General features: G+C 47.0%; 1 protein-coding gene across 1 annotated transcript in view; it reads right to left on the minus strand.

Annotated features, from left to right (window-relative positions):
- Positions 1-11,843: 11,843 nt before the first annotated feature.
- The window catches only part of LOC141409464 (cytokine receptor-like factor 2), a 35,435-nt gene continuing 33,670 nt past the window's right edge, over positions 11,844-13,608 (minus strand). The window contains exon 8 of the mRNA XM_074030136.1: positions 11,844-12,175. Coding sequence (XP_073886237.1) covers positions 11,951-12,175 — 225 coding nt within the window. The 3' untranslated portion in view covers positions 11,844-11,950. The remainder of the gene's footprint in view (positions 12,176-13,608) is intronic.

Raw genomic sequence — 13,608 nt, forward strand, 5'->3', positions numbered from 1 at the left:
AAAAAAAAAAAAAAAAAAAGAGTTAAGATTCTATCACGCCGGTCATCCCAGCACTGTGGGAGGCCGAGGCAGGCGGATCACCTGAGGTCAGGGGTTCGAGACCAGCCTGGCCAACATGGTGAAACCCCGTCTCTACTAAAAATACAAAAATTAGTAGTGATGGGCGCCTGTCATCCCAGCTACTCAGTAGTCTGGGCAGGAGAATTACTGAAACTTCATCTAAAATAATATTAATAAAAATAAATAAATGTATACTGGGGAGTGGAATATTTAATTCATTTATTTACTGTTATTTCATTATTTTATTGTATTGTTTAGACAGAGTCTTGGTCCATCGCCCGGACTGGAGTGCAGTGATGTGATCTCGGCTCACTGCAACCTCCGCCTCCCGGGTTCAAGCAATTCTCCTGCCTCAGCCTCCTGAGTAGCTGGGATGACAGGCACCTGCCACTATGTCCGGTTAATTTTTGTATTTTTAGTAGAGACGGGGTTTCACCATGTTGGCCAGGCTGGTCTCGAACTCCTGACCTCGTGATCCGCCCGCCTCGGCCTCCCAAAGTGCTGGGATGACAGGTGTGAGCCACCGTGCTCAGCCAATGTGAACATCGTTAATGCCACAAAGTTGTAAAGTTGAAAGTGGTGAAGACGATAAAGTTTCCATGATGTATTTTTGACCACGATTGTTAAAAAGAATTTACTATGCAAAAGTTCCCCCGGATTCTTTCATTGTTCGCTAACTTTCATTGTGACATTCCTTGCTATAAAACAAGCCCCCTCTAAATCACAGTTGCCCTCAGGATGTAATAAAATCTTACTTAAGAATAATGTAAACCACCTTTTTTCCTCGGGGGCATTTGGCCGTATGTGGAATTCGGGGCTGGAGTCTCCCAGTCAGGAATTCCTCGTGTTGAAAACTTTGATGTCTGGAACCACCCTGGAGGAATTCAGCTAATTCTGTTTTTGAGTTTTCAGGGAGATCCTTTATAACTATAGAGAAATCGTGACAACTTTGGTTCTCGGGTCGTCCTGACCCAAGAGGGCACCTAGATTTCCTGCTGTAAGCGTGTGGCTCCTCTCCTCCCCTCTCCTCTCCTCTCCTCTGCTCTCCTCTCTTCTCCTCTCCTGTCCTTCCCTCCCCTCCCCTCCTCTCCCCTTTCTTTTCTTTTTTTCTTTTTTTGGTTTGTTTTCTTTTCTGAAACAGAGTCCCATTCTGTCGCCCAGGCTGCAGTGCAGTGGTGCACTCTCAACTCACTGCAACCTCTGCCTCTTGGGTTCAGGCGATTCTCCTGCCTCAGCCTCCTGAGTAACTGGGATTATAGGCACCGGCCACCACACCCGGCTGATTTTTGTAGGAAACCTTCAGAAACCAATGGACTGGAAGAGAAAAGCTTTGAGAAATGTCAAGATGTTAAAAATACAACCACAGGCCGGGCGCGGTGGCTCACGCCTGCATCCTAGCACTTTGGGAGGCCGAGGTGGGCGAATCATGAGGTCAGGAGATCAAGACCAGCCTGGCCAATATAGTGAAACTCCGTCTCTACTAAAAATACAAAAAATTAGCTGGGTGTGGTGGCGGGTTCCTGTAATCCCAGCTACTCAGGAGGCTGAGGCAGGAGAATCGCTTGAACCCAGGAGGCGGAGGTTGCAGTGAGCCTAGATCGTGCCACTGCCCTCCAGCCTGGGTAACAGAGCGAGACTGTCTCAAAAAAAAAAAAAAGAAAAGAAAAAAAAAAAAAAAAGGTCCCGAAAAAGACTAGGAACAAATCTGCAGCATTTTAACTGGAAAGAGTCGGGGCATTAAGAAATTATATAATCAGAAATCCCACCTGTGCAGTTTGAGTATTAATGAGTTTCACGTGTATAAGGTAAATTGCAGCAGACTCTGAATTCACCTGTATTAGGTAAATTACAGCAGACTCTGAATTTCACGTGTATTAGGTAAATTACAGCACACTCTGAATTCACCTTTATTAGTTAAATCACAGCAGACCCTGAATTCACCTGTATTAGTTAAATCACAGCAGACCCTGAATTCACCTGTATTAGTTAAATCACAGCACACTCTGAATTCACCTGTATTAGGTAAATCACAGCAGACTCTGATGTCACCTGTATTAGATAAATTACAGCAGACTCTGAATTCACCTGTATTAGGTAAATCACAGCAGACTCTGATGTCACCTGTATTAGGTAAATTACAGCAGACTCTGAATTCACCTGTATTAGTTAAATCACAGCACATTCTAAATTCACCTGTATTAGGTAAATCACAGCAGACTCTGATGTCACCTGTATTAGGTAAATCACAGCAGACTCTGAATTTCACCTGTATTAGTTAAATTACAGCAGACTCTGAATTCACATGTATTAGGTAAATTACAGCAGACTCTGAGTTCACCTCTATTAGGTAAATCACAGCAGACTCTGAAATCACCTGTATTAGGTAAATCTCAGCAGACTCTGAATTTCACGTGTATTAGGTAAATTACAGCAGACTCTGAATTCACCTCTATTAGGTAAATTACAGCAGGCCCTGAATTTCACCTGTATTAGGTAAATTACAGCAGACTCTGAATTCACCTCTATTAGGTAAATTTCGGCAGACTCTGAATTTCACCTGTATTAGGTAAATCACAGCAGACTCTGAATTTCACGTGTATTAGGTAAATTACAGCAGACTCTGAATTCACGTGTATTAGGTAAATTACAGCAGACCCTGAATTTCACCTGTATTAGGTAAATTACAGCAGACTCTGAATTCACCTCTATTAGGTAAATTACAGCAGACGCTGAATTCACCTGTATTAGGTAAATCACAGCAGACTATGAATTCACCTGTATTAGGTAAATCTCAGCAGACTCTGAATTCACCTCTATTAGGTAAATTACAGCAGACTCTGAATTCGCCTCTATTAGGTAAATTTCAGCAGACTCTGAATTTCACCTGTATTAGGTAAATCACAGCAGACTCTGAATTTCACGTGTATTAGGTAAATTACAGCAGACTCTGAATTCACGTGTATTAGGTAAATTACAGCAGACCCTGAATTTCACCTGTATTAGGTAAATTACAGCAGACTCTGAATTCACCTCTATTAGGTAAATTACAGCAGACGCTGAATTCACCTGTATTAGGTAAATCACAGCAGACTATGAATTCACCTCTATTACGTAAATCTCAGCAGACTCTGAATTCACCTCTATTAGGTAAATTACAGCAGACTCTGAGTTCACCTCTATTAGGTAAATTCAGCAGACTCTGAATTCACCTGTATTAGGTAAATCACAGCAGACTCTGAATTCACCTGTATTAGGTAAATTACAGCACACTCTGAATTCACCTGTATTAGGTAAATCACAGCAGACTCTGAATTCACCTGTATTAGGTAAATCACAGCAGATTCTGAATTCACCTGTATTAGGTAAATTACAGTAGACTCTGAATTTCAGAACATCTATACAATGAAATCTAAAACGCATCTGCAATATTTGGTTAACCTGTACATAATTGTGTTCTGTGTGTGTGTGTGTGTGTGTTTTTAAAAAAGGTAAAAGGAAACTCTGAATTATTTAAGTCTGAAGCAAAGGGGACATTTAATTGTACATGATTTTTAATAATATTTTTATGGGGCTTAATCCTATCGCAAAGTTTTCCTCTCCTGGAAAATTCTTAACGGGCACGATATGCTTGGATTATCCAAAGCCCTAAAGTGCAAATGCAGAGGAGGAGACCTCCATCATTTTATTGCATTTGGCGTCTCCTGGTTCTCTGTTGAGTGGATATAATGATGGTCATCAAGTCTCAATTCTGGTTTTGCTTCAGCGCTGAAAAAAACTACTGTGGTTTATTTTGGGTGTTTTCTTGTTGTTGTTTTTTTGTTTTTCTTTTGAAATGGAATCTGGCTCTGTCACCCAGGCTGGCGTGCAGTGGCGCGATCTCGGCTCACTGCAACCTGTACTTCCCGGGTTCGTGCCATTCTCCTGCCTCAGCCTCCCCAGTAGCTGGGACTACAGGCACCTGCCACCACGCCTGGCTAATTTTTGTATTTTTAGTAGAGACGGGGTTTCACCGTGTTAACCAGGATGGTCTCGATCTCCGGACCTTGTGATCCGCCCGCCTCGGCGTCCCAAAGTGCTGAGATTACAGGCGTGAGCCACTGCGCCCGGCCCATTGTTTTTGTTGTTGTTGTTGTTGTTGTTGTTTTGTATTTTTAGTAGAGACAGGGTTTTACCACGTTGGCCAGGCTGGTCTCTATCTCCGGACCTTGTGATCCACCGGCCTCGGCCTCCCAAAGTGCTGGGATGAGAAGGCCTGAGAGCCACCGCGCCCAGCCTGAAAAAAAGTCCTAAAGGTCAGATGGTGTGCAGGACGAACCCGTAGTGAAGGTTCTTACCTCCAAAACCCTCCTCTTGCACCAATAAAAGGGGGTCCATTTCAATCTCTGAAACCAAACTATGCAGCACCCATGCCTTTGGCCAATGAGACTCACCACCTACAAAATCAAACCTCTCTTCTTTGGGCCAGGTGTGGTGGCTCACGCCTGTCATCCCAGCATTTTGGGAGGCTGAGGCGTGTGTATCACCTGAGGTCAGGAGTTCAAGACCAGCCTGGTCAACATGGTGAAACCCCGTCTCTACTAAAAATACAAAAATTAGCCTGGTGTGGTGGCAGGTGCCTGTAATTCCAGCTACTCGGGAGACTGAGGCAGGAGAATCGCTTGAACCCGGGAGGCGGAGGTTGCAGTGAGCCCAGATCGCACCCCTGCCCTCCAGTCCGGGTGATAAGAGCAAAACTCCCGTTTCAAAAAGAGAAATAAAAAGCAACACTGGAAGTTACAGGTATTGGCTGCCACCAAGTGGCGATTTGAGGAGCAACGCCTTCGCCGTCTACCCGGTTTGTGAAACAAAACAGCAAGTTGCAAGTAAAACTGAAGGCCTTTCTAAAAGGTGGTAGACCGGTTTTACAGACAAGCAGAGACTCCCTGAGGTTCCTGCAGTTTCCGAATAGCTCCTCTGTGTCTTCACCTTTTGCAAAGGTGCAGTGTTGGCTGTGAACTTGGAGCTTTCTCTGTCCGAGAGGAGGGGCAAACTTTGGACAGCCTTGGGAAGTCGATGCTCCTGCAGGCCAGGGATAAAGGAAGCTGGCAGCAGAAACTTAAATTCCCGGCCGGGTGCAGTGGCTCACGCCTGTCATCCCAGCACTTTGGGAGGCCGAGGTGGGTGGATCACCTGAGGTCGGGAGTTCGAGACCAGCCTGGCCAACATGGTGAAACCCCGTCTCTATTAAAAATACAAAAATTAGCCAGACGTGGTGGTGCACGCCTGTCATCCCAGCTACTCCGGAGGCTGAGGCAGGAGAATCGCTTGAACCTGGGAGGCGGAGGTTGCAGTGAGCAGAGATTGTGCCACTGCACTCCAGCCTGGGTGACAAGGTGAGACTGTGTCTCAAAAACAAAACAAAACTGTCTCAAAAAAAAAAGAAAAAAGGGCTGGACGCAGTGGCTCACACCTGTCATTCCAGCACTTTGGGAGGCTGAGGCGGGCGGATCACCTGTGGTCAGGAGTTCGAGACCATCCTGGCCAACGTGGTGAAACCCCGTCTCTACTAAAAATACAAAACTTAGCCAGGTGTGATGGCAGGTGCCTGTAATCTCAGCTACTCGGGAAGCTGAGGCAGGAGAATCGCTTGAATCCAAGAGGCGTAGGTTGCAGTGAGCTGAGATTGTGCCACTGCACTCCAGTCTGGGTGACAGAGGGAGACTCTGTCTCAAAATAAATAAATAAATAAATAAATAATAAATAAAAGATAAAATAAATAAAAACTGACCCCAGTGACACACAGGTACCATCATTCCCTTTTGCAGACCCAGCCACAGTGCAAAGAATATTTCACAGTGCCTCCTTTTTGGGACACAACTATGTAACTGTAGAAATAGATAGTAGGGCCGGGCATCATGGCTCACGCCTCTAATCCCAGCACTTTGGGAGGCCAGAGAAGGGCAGATCCCTTGAGCCCAGGAGTTTGAGACCAGCCTCATCAACATAGCAAGATCCTGTGTCTACAAACAATGAAACATTATTCAGATGTGGTGGCGTGCACCTGTAGTCCCAGCTACTTTGAAGGCTGATGCACAAGAATGCCTTGAACCCACGAGGCGGAGTTTGCAGTGAGCCGAGATGGTGCCACTGCACCCCGGCCTGGGCAACAGAGCAAGACAAGAAAAAGAAAGGAAGAAAGAAAAGAAAGAAGGAAAGGAAGGGAGGGAGGGAGGGAGGAAGGAAGGTAGGAAGGGAAGGAAGGAAAAGGAGAGAGAGAAAGAAAGAGAAGGAAAGAAGGAGAGAAGGAAGGAAGGGAGGGAAGGAAAAGGAGAGAGAGAAAGAAAGAGAGAGAAGGAAGGAAGGAGTGGAGAGGAGAGGAGGGGAGGGAGGGAAGGAGGGAGGGAGGGGAAGAGAAGGAAGAGAAGAGAAAAGAGAAGAGAGAAGGGAAGGGAAGGCGAGGCCAGGCACAGTGGCTCACACTTGTAATCCTGGCACTTTGGGAGGCTGAGGCGGGTGGATCACCTGAGGTTGGGAGTTCGAGACCAGCCTGGCCAACATGGCAAAACCCCATCTCTACTAAAAATACAAAAACTAGCCGGGTTTGGTGGCAGGTGCCTGGAATTCCAGGTACTCCAGAGTCTGAGCCTTGAACTTGAGAGGTGAAGGTTACAGTGAGCCGAAATCACACCACTGTACTCCAGCCTGGGTGCAGAGTGAGACTCTGTCTCACAAATAAAATAAAAATTGAGGGTCCTTGAATCGCCGTCTCACAAATAAAGTAACTATCATTAAAACTGAGGGTCCTTGAGTCATATTCCTAGTTCTATTGACTCACCTCACTTTAAAACTATCATTCAAGTATCTGCCCCCGGTTTTCCTCATCTCTGAATGGCTGTTTTTGCAGACCCGCTGATTGCCAGGCAGAAACTCAAAATGAATGCCATTCATTCTTAGGACGCAGAGTTAAATTCTGCAACAGCCAGCATCCTAACGCCTGGTTGCCTGCACCCACCAGCCTGTTGCAAATGCTAACAGAAAGTCTGAAAACGCGAAATTCTAAAAGAAGGGTTGCTTTTGTTTGACAATCAGACAGGCCAGTGATTGAGAGCCGGACCTGGTCGCTTGCTCCTGGTCAGCCCTCTTGGAGCAGGCAGGTGACGGCCCAAACGTCTTGCACAAATGTTGCCCAGACGCTGAGAATCCAAAAATGCCTTTTGCTCTTTGCAGTTCACGGGGAGTGTCCATCAGCGCTTATACCCAGGGCGGGAGATGCCAGTTCCAGGTCAATGCATTTAGGTGGTTTATTATTCCGATTAATTTAATTAGGATGTCATTAATTAATTTAATTTAATCGTTAATCGATTTACTTAATTAATTAATTTATTTATTCATTAATTTAGTATTTCGTTCATTATAAATTTGACATGCCAATTAATCATTAATGTATTAATTAATCTAATTAATTCATTGCTTTTATTAATTAATCTAATTGATTCATCGCTTTTTATTAATTAATCCATCGCTTTTGTTAATCTAATTAATTCATCACTTTTTATTAATTGATCTAATTAATTCATCGCTTTTATTAATTGATTTAATTAATTCGTCTCTTTTATTAATTAATTTAATTAATTCATCACTTTATTAATTAATTTAGTTTATTTGATTCGTTAATTTAACTAACTTGTTAGTTTTATTAATTTAATTCGCCGCTTTTGTTAATTAATTTAATTTATTTAATTTATTGATTTATTTAAGTCGTTAATTTTTTAAATTAATTTAATTCATTGACTTAATTTATTAATTTAATCAGGATGCTTCCTACATCTCGTACACGTGTTTTTCAGAAACGCCACACACTAGGAATTTAGTAATTCCTAAATGTCTGGCAGGCTTTCTCGGAGGAAGTACTGTTTTTCTTTAAAAATGGGAACCCTATTTCACCTGTCAGTAAGCAGTCCACACGTTGTATTTTTTTTCTTTCATACGCTGTGAAACATGAGGCATTTTTGCTTCCCCCCCACCCCCTTCTCCACCTTTCTTCAGAAGGCGGGGGTTCCTGCTGTCTGGTTTTGCTCTTAAAGCTGCACGTCGCTTGGAGCCAGCAAGATTTAAGCGGTGGTTTTGGGCAGAGCGTTGGAGCCTGGCTTATGAAAGCTGCTTCCAGAATTATGGATAATGTCTTTATAACTGGGACTTCTCACTCTTGCCGATTGCCAGAGTCGGAGACGTATTTGTTCTCTGACAAGTAACCCTTATTTAAAACAAAATGGGACCCAGTTACTGGGCTCCTGGGCAAAACTTCGTGAGAAATAAAAAACTGAAAAACATGTATATAAATGTTCTGAGAATGAAGCTCTGATTTTTTTTTGTTTTTGTTTTTGAGACAGGGTTTCTCTCTTGTTGCCCAGGCTGGAGTGCAGTGGCGCGATCTAGGCTCACTGCAACCTCCGCCTCCCGGGTTCAAGCGATTCTCCTGCCTCAGCCTCCGGAGTAGCTGGAACTACAGGCTTGGGCCACCTCGCCCAGCTAATTTTGTATTTCTAGTAGAGACGGGGTTTTGTCACGTTGGCCAGGCTGGTCTTGAACTCCTGACCTCAGGTGATCCACCCGCCTCGGCCTCCCAAAGTGCTGGGATTACAGGCGTGAGCCACTGCACCTAGTAATGTATTTTTTTATTTTTTTTTTCTTTTCTTCTTTTGAGACAGAGCTTTGTTCTTGTCACCCAGGCTGGAGTGCAATGGTGCAATCTGAGCTCACTGCATCCTCCATCTCCCGGGTTCATGCCATTCTCCTGCCTCAGCCCCCCGAGTAGCTGGGACTACAGGCACCTGCCACCTCGCCCGGCTAATTTTTGTAGTTTTAGTAGAGACGGGGTTTCACCATGTTGGCCAGGCTGGTCTTGAACTCCTGACCTCAGGTGATCCACCCACCTCGGCCTCCCAAAGTGCTGGGATGACAGGTGTGAGCCACCGTGTCCAGCCTCCATACGGTTTTTCATAGAGCTTGTATTAATTTACATTCCCCACCAGGAGTATATAAAGCATTCCGTTTTCACCACACCCACACCAATATCTTTTTTTTTTTTTTTTTTTTACTTTTTAATAATGGTCATTCTGGCTGGGGCAAGGTGGTGTTTCAGTGTGATTTTAAAATCTGCATTTCCCCGATGATTACTGAGGTTGAGTATAAAACGTTGCATTTGATATGATGCGAATTTCATCTCCATTTAAACGACAAAGAAAACAGAGGCCAGGCACGGTGGCGGGCGCCTGTAATCCCAGTCCCTTGTGAGGCCGAGGCAGGTGGATCACCTGAAGTCACGAGTTTGAGACCAGCCTGGCCAACATGGTGAAACCCTGTGTCTACTAAAAATACAAAAACTAGCTGGGCATGGTGGTGTACACCTGTAATCCCAGCCACTCAGGAGGCTGAGGCAGGAGAATCACTTGAACCCGGGAGGCAGAGGTTGCAGTGAGCCGAGATCAAATCACTATACTCCAGCCTGGGCAGCAAAGCCAGACTCTGTCTCAAGAAAAACAAAAAACAAAAAAGGGCCGGGCGCGGTGGCTCACGCCTGTCCCAGCACTTTGGGAAGCTGAGGCAGGTGGATCACCTGAGGTCAGGAGTTTGAGACCAGCCTGGCCAACATGGAGAAACCTCGTCTCCCCTAAAAATACAACATTTAGCCCGTCGTGATGGCGGAGGCCAGTAATCCCAGCTACTCAGGAGGCTGAGGCAGGAGAATCGCTTGAACCCGGGAGGCGGAGGTTGCAGTGAGCCGAGATCGCGCCGCTGCACTCCAGTCTGGGCAACAGAGAGAGACTCTGTCTCAAAAAAAAAAAAAAAAAGAAAAAGACCACAAACCACAAACTAGGGGCTAAAACAACACACATGTGTTCTCTCCCCGTCCCGGAGACCAGGAGTCTGAGGTCAACACGTGGACAGAGCTGTGTTGCCTCCCAAGGCTCTAGGGGAGGCTCCTTCCTGCCTCTCCCACCTCCTGGAGGCTCCAGGTGTCCCTGGGCTTGTGGCCGCATCACTCCAGTCTCTGCCTCCATCTCCACGTGGCCTCCTCCTCTGTGTCTGTGTCTCCTCTTCTGTCTCTTAGAAGGACACCTGTCATTCTGTTTGGAGCTGAGCTAATCCAGGGTGATCTCATCTCAAGATACTCAACTGAATGACACCTGCAGAGACCTTCTTTCTAAATGAGATTCTATTCACAAGTCTACGGGTTAGGACATGGACAGATCTTTTGAGGTCACCATCCCAACCCACTGCAATTGTGTCTGGTTCTTTCTGGAGCCTTATCTCGATGTCTTACATTCAACTGTATCTGCAAAGACCCCTTTTCCGAACAAGGTCCCACTCACAGGTTCTGGGGATTAGGACATGGACATCTGTTTAGGGGGCCACAGTTCAATCCACTCCAGGTGTATCCAGCTCCCTCTGGAGACTCTAGGGGAGGATCCTTCCTGCCTCTCCCAGCTCCTGGGGGCTCCAGGTGTCCCTGGGCTTGTGGCCGCATCACTCCAGTCTCTGCCTCAGTCTCCACGTGGCCTCCCCCTCTGTGTCTGTGTCTCCTCTTCTGTCTCTTAAAAGGACACCTGTCATTGCATTTAGGACCTACCCAACTCCAGGATGATCTCATCTCAAGATCTTTACCTTCAATACACCTGCAAAGACTCCATATCCAAATAAACTCTCATTCTGAAGGACAGCATGAACATGAATTTGGGGAGGGAGATGCCGTTGCACCCACTGCTTCCTCACAGTAAAATCATCTGTAAATACCTACTGAGCAAATGACTGGTCAAGCTCTTCTGACAAATACCTGATCACGATGTGGAGGGTGATTCAGAGAACTTTCCACAACTTGTATGTGGATGCCAAGATTATTTCTGTGCCATGGGGTTCTTTTTTGTTTGGTTTGCTTTGGTTTTGTTTTGTTTTTGTTTTTTTTTTTTGAGACGGAGTCTCGCTCTGTCACCCAGGCTGGAGTGCAGTGGCCGCATCTCAGCTCACTGCAAGCTCCGCCTCCCAGATTCAAGCCATTCTCCTGCCTCAGCCTCCCGAGTAGCTGGGATGACAGGCACCTGCCACCACGCCCGGCTAATTTTTCTATTTTTAGTTGACACCAGGTTTCACCATGTTGGCCAGGCTGGTCTAGAACTCCTGGCCTCAGGTGATCCACCTGCCTCGGCCTCCCAAAGTGTTGGGATTACAGGCGTGAGTCACCGTGCCCGGCCTTTTTTTTTTTTTTTTTTTTTTTTTTTGGACAGAGTCTCTCTCTGTCCCCCAGGCTGGAGTGCAGTGGCGCCATCTCGACTCACTGCAACCTCCACCTCCCGGGTTCAAGCGATTCTCCTGCCTCAGCCTCCCGAGTAGCTGGGATGACAGGCACCTGCCACCACGGCAGGCTAATTTTTGTATTTTTAGTAGAGACGGGGTTTCACCGTGTTAGCCTGGGGTATCACCAACTATTGCACTCGAAAGGCGTAGGCTTTTTCTGTAGAAAAACACACCTCAGAATTGATTCACGATTTCCTCTTGTGTGTCTGGGGGTTCCCGGGCTGTCCCCGGAATCGTCTTTGCAGGTCGAAGAGGTCCCGATGGCCGGGAGGTAAAATTCGGAGGAATTCAGCCAGGAGAGAGAAAAAGCCGTATCCTCATTTTGGGAGCTGAGAGGCGGGCCCCCGTGGCCTGCTTCCCGAGGCTGAGACCCAGGGAACAGCTGACGTTAACTGCGTGCTTCAGTAGAAGGCAGCCAGCAGAGGTGGCTGCAGGCTTCCACGGGACAGAGAAATCCGAATCAGCCGCCCACCCCCAGATCCCCGGCATGGTTCCCTCATCCCCTGGAAGGGCTCAGAAGTTTGCTGAGATGCCATGAACCAAGACGCTCTGTGCATGCTCAGCAGAAACAGCAGAGGAAGGTGTGCCCCTCGGCTACAGACAGGCAGGACCAGAGTGGGGGGCCACGCTGGCCAACGCCCCCTACAGAAAGACGGCCATGGAGACCCCCAGATACAGCCTTGAAGACGCCCACGGAGGCCTCTATAGACAGGTGCAGAAGGGCCAGCCAGAGTCCTTTACCCCGGACGCAATTGTCAGTCACCCCAACCAGCTTCTTTGGCACCTGTAGACAGGTACAGAAGGGCCGGTCACACTCCTGACCTCTATACCCAATGCTCGGTCACCCAACCAACCTCCTTGGCACCTGTAGGCTGGTGCAGAAAGGCCGGCTGGAATCCCGCCCACGAGACCCAATGCTTGGTCACCCGCCCCCCCCCCCACCGCCCCAGGCTTTTTACCACCACCCCAGGACAAAACAGCCACAGGAAGGACCAGCAGGACCTGCCCAGGTACACCGAAAATAACTGAGTTGGCCAACTCAGTGCTGACTGTGAACGTCACGGTCTAGCGAGCCCTCCCAACGAGAATGATGCGACAGGTAAGCAGGCATCTTTTTTTATTTTTATTTTTATGTATGTATGTATTTATTTATTTATTTTGAGACGGAGTCTCCCTCTGTCGCCCAGGCTGGAGTGCAGTGGCACCATCTCGGTTCACGGCAACCTCTGCCTCCCGGTTCAAGCGATTCTCCTGCCTCAGCCTCCCGAGTAGCTGGGATGACAGGCGTGCGCCACTGCACCCGGCTAATTTTTTTTTTTGTATATTTAGTAGAAGCGGGGTTGCATCGTGTGAGCCAGGATAGTCTCCATCTCTTGATCTCGTGATCCACCCTCCTCGGTCTCCCAAAGTGCTGGGATTACAGGCTTGAGCCACCGCGCCCGGCCCCTCTCCTAGTCTCTACTAAAAAATACAAAATTGGCGAGATAGTGGGCACCTGTAATCGCAGCTACTTGGGAGGCTGAGGCAGGAGAATGGCTTGAACCGGGGAGGCGGAGGTTGCAGTGAGCCGAGATGGCACCACTGCACTCCAGCCTGGGCGACAGAGTGAGATTCTATCTAAAAAAATAAATAAATAAATAAATAAAGTTCTCAAATCCAGAGAAGAGAAAAGGGCCTTTGTGGAGGTCTTGCTTTTAAAGTCAGGGCCAAATCCCCCCCAGGCCTGAGATGGAATTTGCAGAGGCTTTTGAGTTTGTTTGTTTGTTTGTTTGTTTGTTTGTTTTCTACTGTCTCTGCCAAGACAGGATGGAGAGAGGTCACCTGGTCTCCACTGTGGAAGGATTTTTTTGTCCACGCTGAAGCTACATTCCCAGAGAGACAATGGAAGGACTCTCAGTCTCATTTGGGAGAGGCTGTCACCCTGGGAGGGTGAATACTGAGCGTCAACTAGATTAGACTGAAGGAGGCCAAGTCTTGATAATGGGTGTGTCTGTGAGGGTGTTGTCCAAGGAGATGAACATTTGAGTCCGTGGGTTGGGAAAGGCTGACCCACCCTCCATCTGGGTGGTGGATGGGCACCCACTAGTCAGCTGTTAGCACGGCCAGGATAAAAACAGGCAGAAGAACGTGAAGAGATCAGACTGGCCTAACCTCCCAGCCTCCTTCTTTCTCCCGTGCTGGGAGCCAATTTTTGTATTTTTAGTAGAGACGGGGTTT

The sequence above is a fragment of the Macaca fascicularis genome, chromosome X (genome assembly GCF_037993035.2).
Source record: "Macaca fascicularis isolate 582-1 chromosome X, T2T-MFA8v1.1".
Taxonomy (NCBI): Eukaryota; Metazoa; Chordata; class Mammalia; order Primates; family Cercopithecidae; genus Macaca; species Macaca fascicularis.